The sequence below is a fragment of the Chelmon rostratus genome, chromosome 13, assembly GCF_017976325.1.
Source record: "Chelmon rostratus isolate fCheRos1 chromosome 13, fCheRos1.pri, whole genome shotgun sequence".
NCBI lineage: Eukaryota > Metazoa > Chordata > Actinopteri > Chaetodontiformes > Chaetodontidae > Chelmon > Chelmon rostratus.
In genome coordinates, this window is record NC_055670.1 from 5,146,116 (window position 1) to 5,158,469 (window position 12,354).

At 40.9% G+C, this 12,354-nt stretch overlaps 2 protein-coding genes across 2 annotated transcripts; one reads left to right on the forward strand and one right to left on the reverse strand.

Annotated features, from left to right (window-relative positions):
- The first annotated feature begins 2,574 nt into the window (after positions 1 to 2,574).
- nms (neuromedin S) lies at positions 2,575 to 6,998 on the forward strand. Its single transcript, XM_041950821.1, has 7 exons — positions 2,575 to 2,647; positions 3,618 to 3,667; positions 4,157 to 4,213; positions 5,047 to 5,073; positions 5,162 to 5,215; positions 6,285 to 6,359; positions 6,966 to 6,998. Exons 1-7 carry the CDS (start codon positions 2,575 to 2,577, stop codon positions 6,996 to 6,998), a joined length of 369 nt encoding a protein of 122 aa, XP_041806755.1.
- Positions 6,952 to 11,816, reverse strand: pdcl3 (phosducin-like 3). The gene is made up of 6 exons (XM_041950820.1): positions 11,664 to 11,816; positions 10,617 to 10,734; positions 10,435 to 10,525; positions 9,164 to 9,307; positions 8,681 to 8,889; positions 6,952 to 7,927 (listed from the first exon to the last, which is right to left on the reverse strand). The coding sequence occupies exons 1-6, from the start codon at positions 11,667 to 11,669 to the stop codon at positions 7,779 to 7,781; spliced, it is 717 nt and encodes a 238-aa protein (XP_041806754.1). The 5' UTR covers positions 11,670 to 11,816; the 3' UTR covers positions 6,952 to 7,778.
- Positions 11,817 to 12,354: the final 538 nt, after the last annotated feature.

The window sequence follows — 12,354 nt, forward strand, 5'->3', positions numbered from 1 at the left end:
TGTACGAAATTTCATGGCAATACGTTTCATAGAAGGCAACTCAAATATACACGAATAAATCTGGTGATAAAACTGCTGTATTAGGCGTTTGACAGAACAATCACTGCAGTTGGTTTTCTGATCAGGCTCGTCTTTATGCTTCATACTCCACAGCAATGGAGCAGGTCCATCTTTCAAAATGAGAGAGTGAATAAGAGGCTGTTGAGCCTTTGTTTTTGGGCTGGCCAATCACACAAGATGGCTTGTGATTACCAGATCTTCAAATGTTCTATACACTGAGAAGATTCAAGAGTCAACAGTGCTTGAGTTTATTGCTTTTTTTTTTTTTTTACCTCTGCCACAATAAAGGGAAGCTGGCTCAATCAGACTGACTTTACATATATGATTTTTCCCTACGTGGACCACTTTTAAACTACATGTAATAATTTGATGCGTTGTTGATTCGTGGAGCTTCAATGAAGCTCTCCTGGATTAAAAGTGCACCTCTTTTGATTAAAAACCCAGTCTGGTAATGGACTACAGATGAGGCCTTATTGATGAGGTCATGCATATTTTAAAGTTTGCCATTTCAGACCGAAACGACTGTCAAAATGTTGAGGATGAAAATAAGTTTGAAAATAAGAGATAAATACTTCTAATACTAAAATAGGTCTTCAATGTGTGGCCTTCAGGAAGCCCTTTTCTTGGAGTCGAGTACTGTCACAGGTATGCCACAGTGTGACCCACTGGGTTGGGTTTCCAACCACCTCTGTTTCCAGCTTTGGAGAATTTTTGTTCCCTCAGTCCGACCCCATCTCCATCATTGTCGTTAAGATCTGGAAGTGATGCTTTTAACCCCCATTCCAAGAAACCTCAACAGTTGTCATGCTCAGCTGATCAACTCAGACCCCACCTTCCATGTCGCTCAGCTCAAACCAGTTTCTGCCATTCCTTCATATGTGTCGGTGCAGGCATGGTCCTCCTTCCCAGCTCCCAGCTCCCAGCTCTGGTCATTGTGTACAATCACCACTCCTCCCAGTGTGCACACCTGCCTCCCATCAGCCTGCAGCATACGTACCCCCGCTCTCCATCCACTCCACACCAGACTGTTGTCTCACCTGTGCGATATACACACAGGCCAAAGCTACTTCATAGAAACTTCTCCTCATGTTAACTGTTTTCCTCAGGATCTCCACTCATCAGCCTCGTCAGCCAACCTGCCTACAACTTCCAAGCCTTGGCAGGACACCTCATCTCTCCAACGCGTACGCCCAGCCACCCTCCATCATCGTGCTCCACCTGTTGCCTCTGGACCTCATTCTCCACCACCGTTCTCTCATCCATATTCCCAGTTACAGTAAGACTAATTATTTTACCAACAAACCCACCGGTTGTCTGTTTCCTGCACTCGGATCCCCCTCGTGGTCATAACCGACAGAGTTAATATGACTCCTATGAAACCGTTTTGCCTGAGTCACAACCAGCAAATGTGATTCACCGTTTTTGTTATCATTATATTGAATTATTGACTCCTATTACTGTATGTGTAAGTGCACAGCCCACATGAGACATCAAAAATACTATTGTAGTAGTGAGTCACCTGCCACAAAAGGACCTAAAACAACTTCTTAAATAGCATCACAAAGAACTTTGTCGTCTTTCCTTCTCTCTACAAAGAAAAAGCAGCTCCCTTCCTCAAACAACTCAGATCTTTTATAACTGTCCACTAGAAAGTCAGTGGAGATGAGGCACATTTTACAATTAAGTAAAGCCTTTACATTATCAGAATTCGCTCTTTTCACATAGATCACACAACAAAGCTTTTCTTTTTAAGGAGTCTTTTGTCTCTTCTAGTTAATAGTAGTGTACCTGAATGCAGATCTTTGACTTTTGGTTAATGTCTGCTTCACTTAAGGCTCAATGGTTATGGGTGTTTTCTTTCTTTTAACTCAGACCATATGCTGTAATTCAGTGTTGTATGGCCATTGTTCCTTATAGCCTAATAACAATTTGCACTGATCCTCACAAATATTACACTGCAACCTGTTTCCAGAAGTGAGTCTTTATTTAAACAATTTCTCCCTTATAACATTTCATGTAGTTAATTAGCTGCTTTTCATCAGGGTTAACATCCATTTCCCTTTCACGCTGGAGGAGATTCTAGTGATGTTATCTGCACTACATTAACAACCTGACATCAGCACGCAGCCCAGGTTGCATCATTTGTGTTAAAAAGGCAGCCCAGTATTCCCAGTGCAGTGTTCTTCCCAGAAAACATGTGTGTGTGTGTGTGTGTGTGTGTGTGTGTCTGTGAGAGACAGAGAGAGATTGGGGGGGGGCTGGGGGGGTAGAGGATGCGTTGGATTTACGCAAGAGGGTGTGCTGATGACCGGGTCGGTGTGATTGGTCACCTCTGGGTATGAGAGGAAGCCTGTCAGCCTGCGAGACAGCGTGCTTTTAAACTGCTGTGGGCAGAGGGCACAGTGCTCACACCACACAGCTGTTAGACCGAGAACAACGAGTGGATCACAACCAAACCGAATCCAGCGAACTGGAGAGGAATTAAGAGAGGAAGAGGAGAGCAGAAACACAGCCATGACTCTGCCAACTGTGCGACAACTTTTTCTTTTATGCTTGTTTTGGTTTTTTGGACCTTGGAGCACGACAGGTAGGTGATCATATCTGAACTGATTGACAGGTCTTTTGAAACAAGGACTAATTCAACTACATCTAAATTAAAAGTCATTATGCTAAAAAATATATTGGTTTGTTTGTGTCAGTAATGATTATTTGTTTGTTTTTTGGCCAATTTAAATGACTTATTGGACCTTTAATGTGGATTTTCTGTCCTTGTCTTTGGCTTGGATTCACTCTTTCTTAAAACATCTAGTCTAATCCTGAGACACTCAAAAGGTGCAAATTACATGTATTACAAGTAAATGTAAGATTTAAAAGTACTCATATAAAATCCTTTCACACTGTTATATTATTGTTCTATATTATTATATATGAAAATGTGTAGTTGAGATAAAGTGAACTGCTAATACACTATTGTGTAGTTAGTCTATAAAGATGCATTGTCATTTTTAAGGTGCTAATTAATTTTGTTATGAAATGAAATGGAATTGAAATATAAAGTGGAGTGAAATTGACAGTATCTCAGAATTATACTTAAGTTCACAACTTGAGTAAATGTATAAAGTCACTTTCCACCAAATAAGAATAAGAATAAGAATAATCTCTCTCTTCTGGCTGAATGTCTTTGTTACACTAACCACATCAAACAGTGATGACAAGATCATAACATGATCTCAAGCAACAGTATGTTATGATTAAATCTACATTTAAGGATATTATTTATGGATGTAAAGGTGCTGATGTTTTTTATGTAAAGCCTCAGTATTTTCTACTCATATGCTGCTTCATAAAGGCACTATAAATTTAATAATGTGCCAAATATATATGGTCAGTTCTAATGAGATTATTGTACATTTCTGTCATCACACAGCACATAAAAATACAATAAAGTAGAATAAAATCACCGTAGAGTTCGAGTTTGAGCGTTGTGGACCTGAGATGCTGCCCTAGCATTAGTCTCCAGTATGACTGAACAAATCCTGCATGTGCTCTTCACTCAGATGCCAGTCCTTTGGATCAGTGGGAGGATGGGATGGCGTTCAGAAAACAGGTCAGAAATTGTCTTTTCATCTTCCATTCATATATGACTCCTTGTCATTAAGACTTTCTGACAGCTAAATGGAAGTTTCCCTTCTTTGAACTCACAATCCTTCTTTTCCCACATGTGATATTTCAGCCAATTGATAAAAAAATATTTTCAGGTTGAGAGTAAAGAAAGGACTTTCAATATAAGTTTGTCCAAAACTAGAAGTGCAGTCAGAAAAGCTGGTGGCTGTAAAGTCCTGCGACTTAGTGGTTAGGCTGTTGGACTGAAGAATGAGTCCATAGATCCCGCTGCTCTTCAAATGCATTCAGTCCAAATATTCAGTGCAGGGAGGAGCTGTGTGAGAGAGAAGACATGGGCACAGACAGTATGGTCTGTTAAACATAAAGATCATGAAAGGCTATCTTTATTGGGAACAAGCTGCAGTAGTTGAGATTTAGTGTTGCATTCACTGTCCATTATTAATTCATAAAGAAGTGTGTTGCTTGTCTGCAGGTGCGAGACACCCAAAGTGATGATTTGAATGATGTTTTGTGGAGAGACCAGAATGAGGTAGGTGAAAAGCAAACATCAAAACACTTTAAAGTCACTTTAAAGATGCATAATATACAGTATTTCGTACATCTCTCATATATATCACTGTGAACTGTGACACCTTGATATACTTACTGTAAACACGAGAGAGACTGAGGTTTCAACAAATGGAGGACCACAATTCCCATCAGCCCTGTCTCTGCTCAGAAATGATCTGGTTTGTTTACAGCAATTAATTTGTGGATTATGTGCTACTGATATAGCATTAAACAGAACACTTTTCTCCAGACGTCAAAACAAACGCTTACCTGCAACTCCCAACAGAAAACTTAGTCCATCACCTTAAAGAATCTTGTAAATATCTAACAAATCAGAAAAGGACAAGGCTGTTTTTGAGGTAAAGGGGGGAATGTAAACATAAAAAGGTAAATAAATAGAAAGTCTGCAATGAGGAGCGTAACGTGTGTGTGTGTCCACAGGGGGAAGAATGAAGAGTCTGTGGTTCTCAATGTGTTTTAACTCTCCTTTTGAAATTGTGGACAGACCTTAGTGTGCAGGTGATGGACCAAACAACAGGAACACAATATGACACAACAACACTACTACCTATGGACTCAGAGAGCCAGAAAGGATTTCTTGGTTGTTGCATTGCATGAATTAGATGTTGTCGGGTCCTTCTACTGTCATGTTGCTCTGGTCAGGAATGAATGTTAACAGCTCTGCAGTGAGAGCGACTGTGTGAGTGGACAATGCTGTAATGCAACCATCAGGAATATCCAAACTATAAAAACAACCTGTGTGATATTAACATGTTAATTCACTTATTAAACAGAAACTGTGTTTCCCCACAGGAGCCAGTCCAGAACATTTTTAAAAGAGTAAGAACACAAACTCACTTCTCTTTGTTTTCTGATGTTTTCTGAGCAGCAGCAGCTCACTGACTTTGTGAATTTCTCCTTCTTTCAGTTCCTGTTTCATTACTCTAAAGCACGAAACTCTGTTGGTGCTGTGCAGCCCGAGGTGAGCAGAGGAGCTAACAAACCAGCCTGTGCTGTTTCCATTTGATGTCACTGGTTCCACTGCATCACTTTCGGTCATTTTTAATGGCGACAGATGTGGAAGAACCAGAAATCTGCTGGAAGAGCACAGGCTTGCTAATAAGATGGACTATTTAAATGCCTTAAATGAAAAATGAAGAGCTTGGCGACACTGAGGAGATCAAGTCTCTGAAAGTGGAAAACCAACTCAGACCAGATTAAATCTGATGTCGCTGACAGTAAGAGATGACCATTGTTGATAGAAACTTATTCAAAGCACTAAAAACTGCCCCCTGTGAAACTTCCTATATTTTCTCTTCTGTTGAAATATTGTCGTGATGCTTCACAGAACCTTTGAGGGGCTCAATCATCACACCAAACTAATCTCAGATTCTGGCTTTGCAAACAGGTGTTATTTACAACTGAGATCTCATTTGTAACCTGCCTTTTTATTATTGAAACATTTTCAATACTAGTGCCGATTCATCACCTGGCTTTCACTGCTGAGACCAAGAGATTATTTTTAATGTGACAATATGAAATGTATTTTTCTACGAGAGAAAAGAAGCCTAATCTTTGCCTAAAAAAATGGGGAAAAAACTGTCGAAATTAGGCTCTAGTCAGTATCTGATCTGGAGCCAATAAACAAAGTTAAAATCTGATCAGCAGCGGGATGAAAGCTTCAGTATTTGTCATGTTGCTATGGACGCATTAGGCTTGGAAATCAGAGCCAGACTCTGGTTCACTGGTCCAGTTCCTCTTACACTTACAGTAGTTTACTGGATATAAAACAAGGAAATTGGATTTACCTCATTAGCATTGGAGCTAATACAACCATATGATGGATTATAATCTTGTATTTCACATTTCTATAAATTGTACTGTATTTCATGTTTTTGACATACTACCATTATAGGTCTGAACACAGCCTTAGAATAGATGTTTTTTAAGCCCCGTCTGATACCACCTCAATATCAAACAGAGAGTCATCAGCTACTTCATCTCTGCTTTGATGCCTTTCTGACTGAACTCTGCTGCTCCTTCCTCCACAGTCTCACTCAGTTCATCCTTTGATGCGACTTTCTCCAAAGCTTTCCCAGAGGAGAAACAAGAAGGTGGTACTTTTGGTAAGAAAACTTAGATATACCGTTCTTTAAATGCCAGCTCTGTTTCAGAAGATGAAGACACACTGTGGAAGCACCTACAGAGGATGAAACAGAGCAGTGACCAGCCAGGGACACACAAAATAATACACAAACCAGATGGTACTGTCCACAAAAAGAGGTGTGCTGAAACCATTAACACTGAAAAAGTCACGGCTCCACCTCAAACCAAAGACCAAACCTACACCTTTGCATGTGAACCCTTAAAGGCTTAAAGAGGTCAAACCATCCCATTCATAACAAATGAGCAAAGTTGAGATGAAACACTTTAAGTAGCAGATTATTTTCCGACATCATCTTGCAACCTTTCAGAGGAGTCCAGACCAGCAGGTTGGGAATCACCGTTTTAAAAGGTTCCTTAGGCAGGGAACTCATCAACACCCATCAACATCAGTGAGGAACAACAGACAACAAACTGAAAGAACCTTTTCAGGAAGCTTTGTAAGCAGGGAGCAAATAAGTATTGAACCAGCGATTAGGAGCGACACCGTAAATAACCTTTAATTACATCACCGTTCAGGTTCGATTTACTGCTGACACCGACTTTTCTCTTTGTTCCTAATGAAACAGAAGATTCGAGGTCTGCCGGAGGGGATGCTGTAGAAGAAAGATGTACGAGAACAGAAAAGGAAATCAGGCTCGACAAAAGAGAAGCAGCAGGCAGCTGACTGGTGGAGCGACGCACAGCATCTCTGACATGTCTCTCTAGACAGACACAAAATAAATTATTGTACAGATGGAAAAAAAATCGAACTGCACCGCCGTGGCTGCCATGTGTCTTCCTGCTTCCAAAAAACAATCGCAATCGAGTCGATGTGAATTGCTCCCAACCACAAATTTGGCACTTGCACTGTTGCACAAGACATGAGTGCACAAATTCCAACAAAATAATGTCGTTAGAGAGCCCTTCATACTCAACAATGTCAGACTCCAAAAAAATGAGAACTGAGGAAACAAACTGGCACCGATTATTGTGGCAAAGAGGCGAACTCACATTTAATTTAACAGATTTAAATGTACACATACATTTTGTGACATATTTATCACGAAACGTAATAAAAAAAGTTGAAATGTGTCTTTGTAAAGATTCAGTTGGGTGTTTATTCAAATTACAAAAGAGTGACTGTTTGCTGTTCTCCCCACTTTCCCACAGACATGTACAGGAGGCTGGGGGGGCTATTCTGCTGGGTCTCCTGTCCAAGGGCCCTTGAGCAGGACTGAGCCCTGTATAAGAGCACCACAGACATGGTCAAAACATGAAATATATATGCTGATAAAGGCGATGCCGTGCCTTCTCTGTCCCTGCTCATCAGATGCTTTAAGGTCCTCTGAGTCCTCCCTTCTGGTTAGGAGTGACAGGCTTTTTTTTTTTTTTTTTTTTTTTCAATAGTCCTCGTCCTCAGAGTCACTGTCCTTTCGTATAGGAAGCGAACATCTAATCGATGACATGAGCTTGTCTTCGATCTGCTTCTTGGGGTTTTCCTCCAGGTCTGTCTTCACCGCTCCACTCTCTGCTAACCTCCACTCCAGCTCTGCGTGGGACAGACGGGACAAATAAACGCAGGAAATGTGATGAAATGAACAGGATGTGACTGTTACACTGTTACACACATACATTTCTACAGCAGCACAAACTACAGCTTCCATAATGCTCCTAAAGTTGAATCAACACTACCAACATGCTAGCTCGGCAGCCGTGAGCGCTAACAGTAGCCGTGTTGGTTGTTTACATTCATCATGATGGTGTCAGGTGTTTTCTCACATGTGAATGACACATGAGGTGGTTGGATATGGGTAGCAATGACAACGCAGCACAGCGCACACACTCCCTGAGCTGAAGAACGAGTGGGCCGCAGTGCAGCGCCAGACTCTAGATCGGGCATGAGAGGAGGTGATGGGATGTTTCGGTTGGATATTTCAATATCTACTCTACTCTTGCTGGTTTCTCCAACGCCACCAACCCCAGCTAAACATTCAGGCAAGTGCTGAAATTTAAGAATGAAATACAGAGAATGTCTTTGTCCAAACTGTGACTAAAACTAGAGTAAAACTACAACAACTGAGCACAAATGCCAAAAATAACACTACAACAGCTGTGGAATTGACATTACAAACATGTTGATCTGTTGAGACAACAAATATTCAGTATCCTTTACTTCAGTCACACTAGAATTCAACAATTTTATGGTCAAAGCAGCATTACTTCAGATACACTCTGATCGCCCTGAAGATTTAAGTGTGTGTTCAAAGTCCTGACGCTTTTCTGCAAGTAAGTCACCTCTTACCTTCAACTTTGATGTTCATGCCCCCAAAGACCAGCGGCCCAATAAACTGGGCCTTCATCTCCCCCTCGAAATAGACGAAGATGGTGGGCAGGTTGCGGTCCGGGTAGTTGGGGATGCAGGTGGTGGAGATGGACTTGAGGAACTTGGTCTGAGGGAACTTCCTGGCCAATACACTCAGGTGCTGGTTGATGAGGGAACACAGAGGGATGCTAGGAAAGAGAACATCATAGAGAGCAGTTAACGCTGCACTTTCTGCCTGGAAAGTTCAGCAGGGTGAGAGCCAAAGCTAGACGTGGTGATATCTTCAACCCAGAGATGTGTGTAAAAATTAAATGGTCTAAAGGGTCAATTAACACATATCAGACAGAAGCACAGAGAAATTCAAAAAACTGAAATATTTTCTCACCTTCTATTTAGTCATTTTCTGTTTTGTTTTGTTTTTTGTATACTTGGTCAAGAACTTGATTTTGTTGGACGACCTACCCCTGTTTGTACAGGTGCAGCACCACCCAGATGCCATCTCCAGCCTTGTTGACCTCCTTGACGTAGTCCTGCCCCGAGATCTCTACCAGCTCCCCGAATGCGTTCTTCTTCTGATTCGCCTTCCACTCCGCAAGACGCTTCTGTCTGCAAGGAAGCACATTTCACATCAGTGTGAAGTCAGAGCAGACAGCTTTCAGCAACAGTCATATGACAGAAGTCTCACTCGATTATGAGAGTCTGTCAGAGGATTATAGATTCTAATATAGGGGTAAAACACACAACTAATCAGTCAGGTTTAGAAAACAAATCTACTTGGTTCAATTAAGGAAAAGATCATGGTTTGACTTAAAATAAGTACATCAGCTACATGTGACCTACATACATTAATTTTCATATGTTACGTTTCTTCACATGCAAAAGATATCAGCCTTCACTTTCACACAGGACCTGAACTCCAGTCTCCTGGGTGAAAGTGCTTCACCGACCCAACCTCCCTCCAAATGTGGACTTTTGTCGCTCTATGTGCTATGTCACTTGATGCACTTGGAGTGAGAACAGGCTGCCTATAAAAGTCCATCAGATGACCCTGCACATTGAAAAATGATGCTAAAGGGGTACCCAGTGCCTTAAAAAGTGACCCCAAGGGGTCCTGACCAAGCATCTGTATGTGAAGAGTCGGGAGTGAGAACAGGTTGGTTATTTCAATGTCTTAAATGAGTCAAAAATTTAACAGTAACATCCTAATGTCCTGTCCCAACATGCTAGATCAGTACCAGTAACAGTGTGCATACAGTATATGACTGAGTGATGAAGGATCATTTCTCGTAACAGAAAACTAAACAGATCAGGTTGAATACTGACAAAAGGCATTTTAACTTGAAATGACAGATATATCTGAGGACCAATGGACAAACAGATGATCTGCCCAGCTGCACCATCAACACACCTGACAGGCTGGTCCAGTGGGACGACTCTGCATTCAAAGCCTTCAGAGCCTTCAAAGCCTTATTAGCCTCAGCCTAATAACACTATATAGTCACTTTTTCCTGAATACCACACTGGGCCAAGAAGAAGCCTAAAAATTAGCCAAATGCTGCAGCTTTTGACGTTCTACTCTTGCCATCATTCTAAAGCTGTTTAGCTGGTGGATTCTGACATGTATTAACCACTGCGGCGGCCATTCGGAAGCCCTTCACACAAAGCACAGGTATATGCACATGACTGGGAGCTGCTCAGTACAACAGACCCCTCCCTGCATAATCTTTACTCACCTGTACATCTCAATGGCAGCCTCATCGTCCTCACCAAACTCGTCTTCATTCTCCTCCAGCTCTTCCAGTGTCATGTCCTCATATGTTTTAACTGCTCAGAGAAACAGCAGTCACATCAACATCCTCTGCACATAAAACCAACAAACAGAGAAATAATGATAGTTATCCTAAATCTCTCTTACCAACAGACTGCTGTTGGAGGGCCAACTCCTCCTCTTCATCATCTTTTGGTTCCTCTTTAGGAGGAATAATGCCTTTCTTCCTCAGGATATCATTCCACTCTGTGTCTTCGTTGATGTCCTGGGGAGAAACAAAATATATACACATGCACTGTTACTCTTTTTTGAAGAGAAGTACCAAATTAGGTCAGGGTTTCATTTTCAATCTTTGCACAAACAAAAGATTACCAGCCTTAACAATGTAGGTTTCTTGGGAATCTCATATTTACAGCTTGATTGTATTGCAGACGCTGAATTGTTCTGAAAAGGTGGATGTGTCTGTAGTTCTAGTTCAATTTTGACGATAGTTCAATTCACATTCGAGTACTGTACTGCACATAATGTATATGAAATTCTTCCTGTAGTAATGATAGTTGCAACCAAACTGCCGAGGTGACAAAAAGGTACTCTAAGATGATACACTTAGATAATAAGAACAATCTCAGAAGAAATTCAGCCACCGAAATGTGAGGATTTGTTGCTTGTCTGTCTTTATATCTCTACACATTGAAACACTTTGGGTTTTTGGACTACCCTTCAGACAAAATAGTCATTTGAGTGTTTAAATTAACTTGAGCTGCTCTGTGGCTGTTTTCTTTATGTTTTATTGACTTATAAAAAAGCTATACAACATTTCCACAATTTCTGTCATTTAGATTATTTACGTTTCCGAAGCCGTTACAACCAAAACCTTGACATACTCAAAATTATCATCAGGTAATTTCTGTCTACTATCTAATCGATGTATCATAAATCGTTTAATTTCTAGTACCACCTAATTTTATGACGATATGTCTTTCTCTGTATCTCTTTGACAGGTTTGGGTGACACTTAGTTAACTAGCTCGCTAACAGCAACGATACCATTTTTACTGTTGATACGCCCAGCTAAGTTTCAAAGAGCTGCTCTGAAATTATCTCAAAACACAACGCCGACATCAACCGACGCTAAATCGTCTCATCATTTAACGGTAAACCACATCGTTTAAAATCCTAATACATACTTACAAACCTGCATTTTGACAGATAAAACCCTCCTTTGAAATCACACCACTGCGCTCCTCCAAGTACCGGAAACAGAAAGGCCGCAGACGGACTGATTCCGACAGAAACAAGAACCTGTGACAGTCGAAAATAAGCATACAAAACGTCCGGGGTTGAAATAAAGTCACTTCAATTAAATGAAACGTATACGGTGTGTTTTTAATTTTATATGGTGCTACAGGTGATATCTTCTTGTAAAAAAAAACGTGGTCATACGTGCTATGGGTGGGACAATAATAAAAGTGACACCAACTTCCTTTTGAGGCTCAATATGACCATAAAAGGAGTGGGAGCGCAGCATTCCATTTGTGGCGTCCGAGTGCGAAGCCAAACAGGTGCTGTTGCCCCCAGCCCCCCCGCCCAAAACGAGCGCACGCACACACACACACACACACACACACACACACACACACACACACACACTGTGTTTTCAGCATTTCTTGGAGACTTAACATAACTGTAACTAATCCTTCCCTGTATGCCTATCTCTAACTAGTAACCACAATGTCACTTAATTTCTTTCACAGTCTTACACAGTCTTAAAAGTTGTTGAGTGACAACACACTTAATGAACTTGATGAGTCAATGTCTTTGACAAATCATTAATCATTTATATCTTCTTGTAAATTTCTAAGATAAAATAGACTTTATTAATTCCC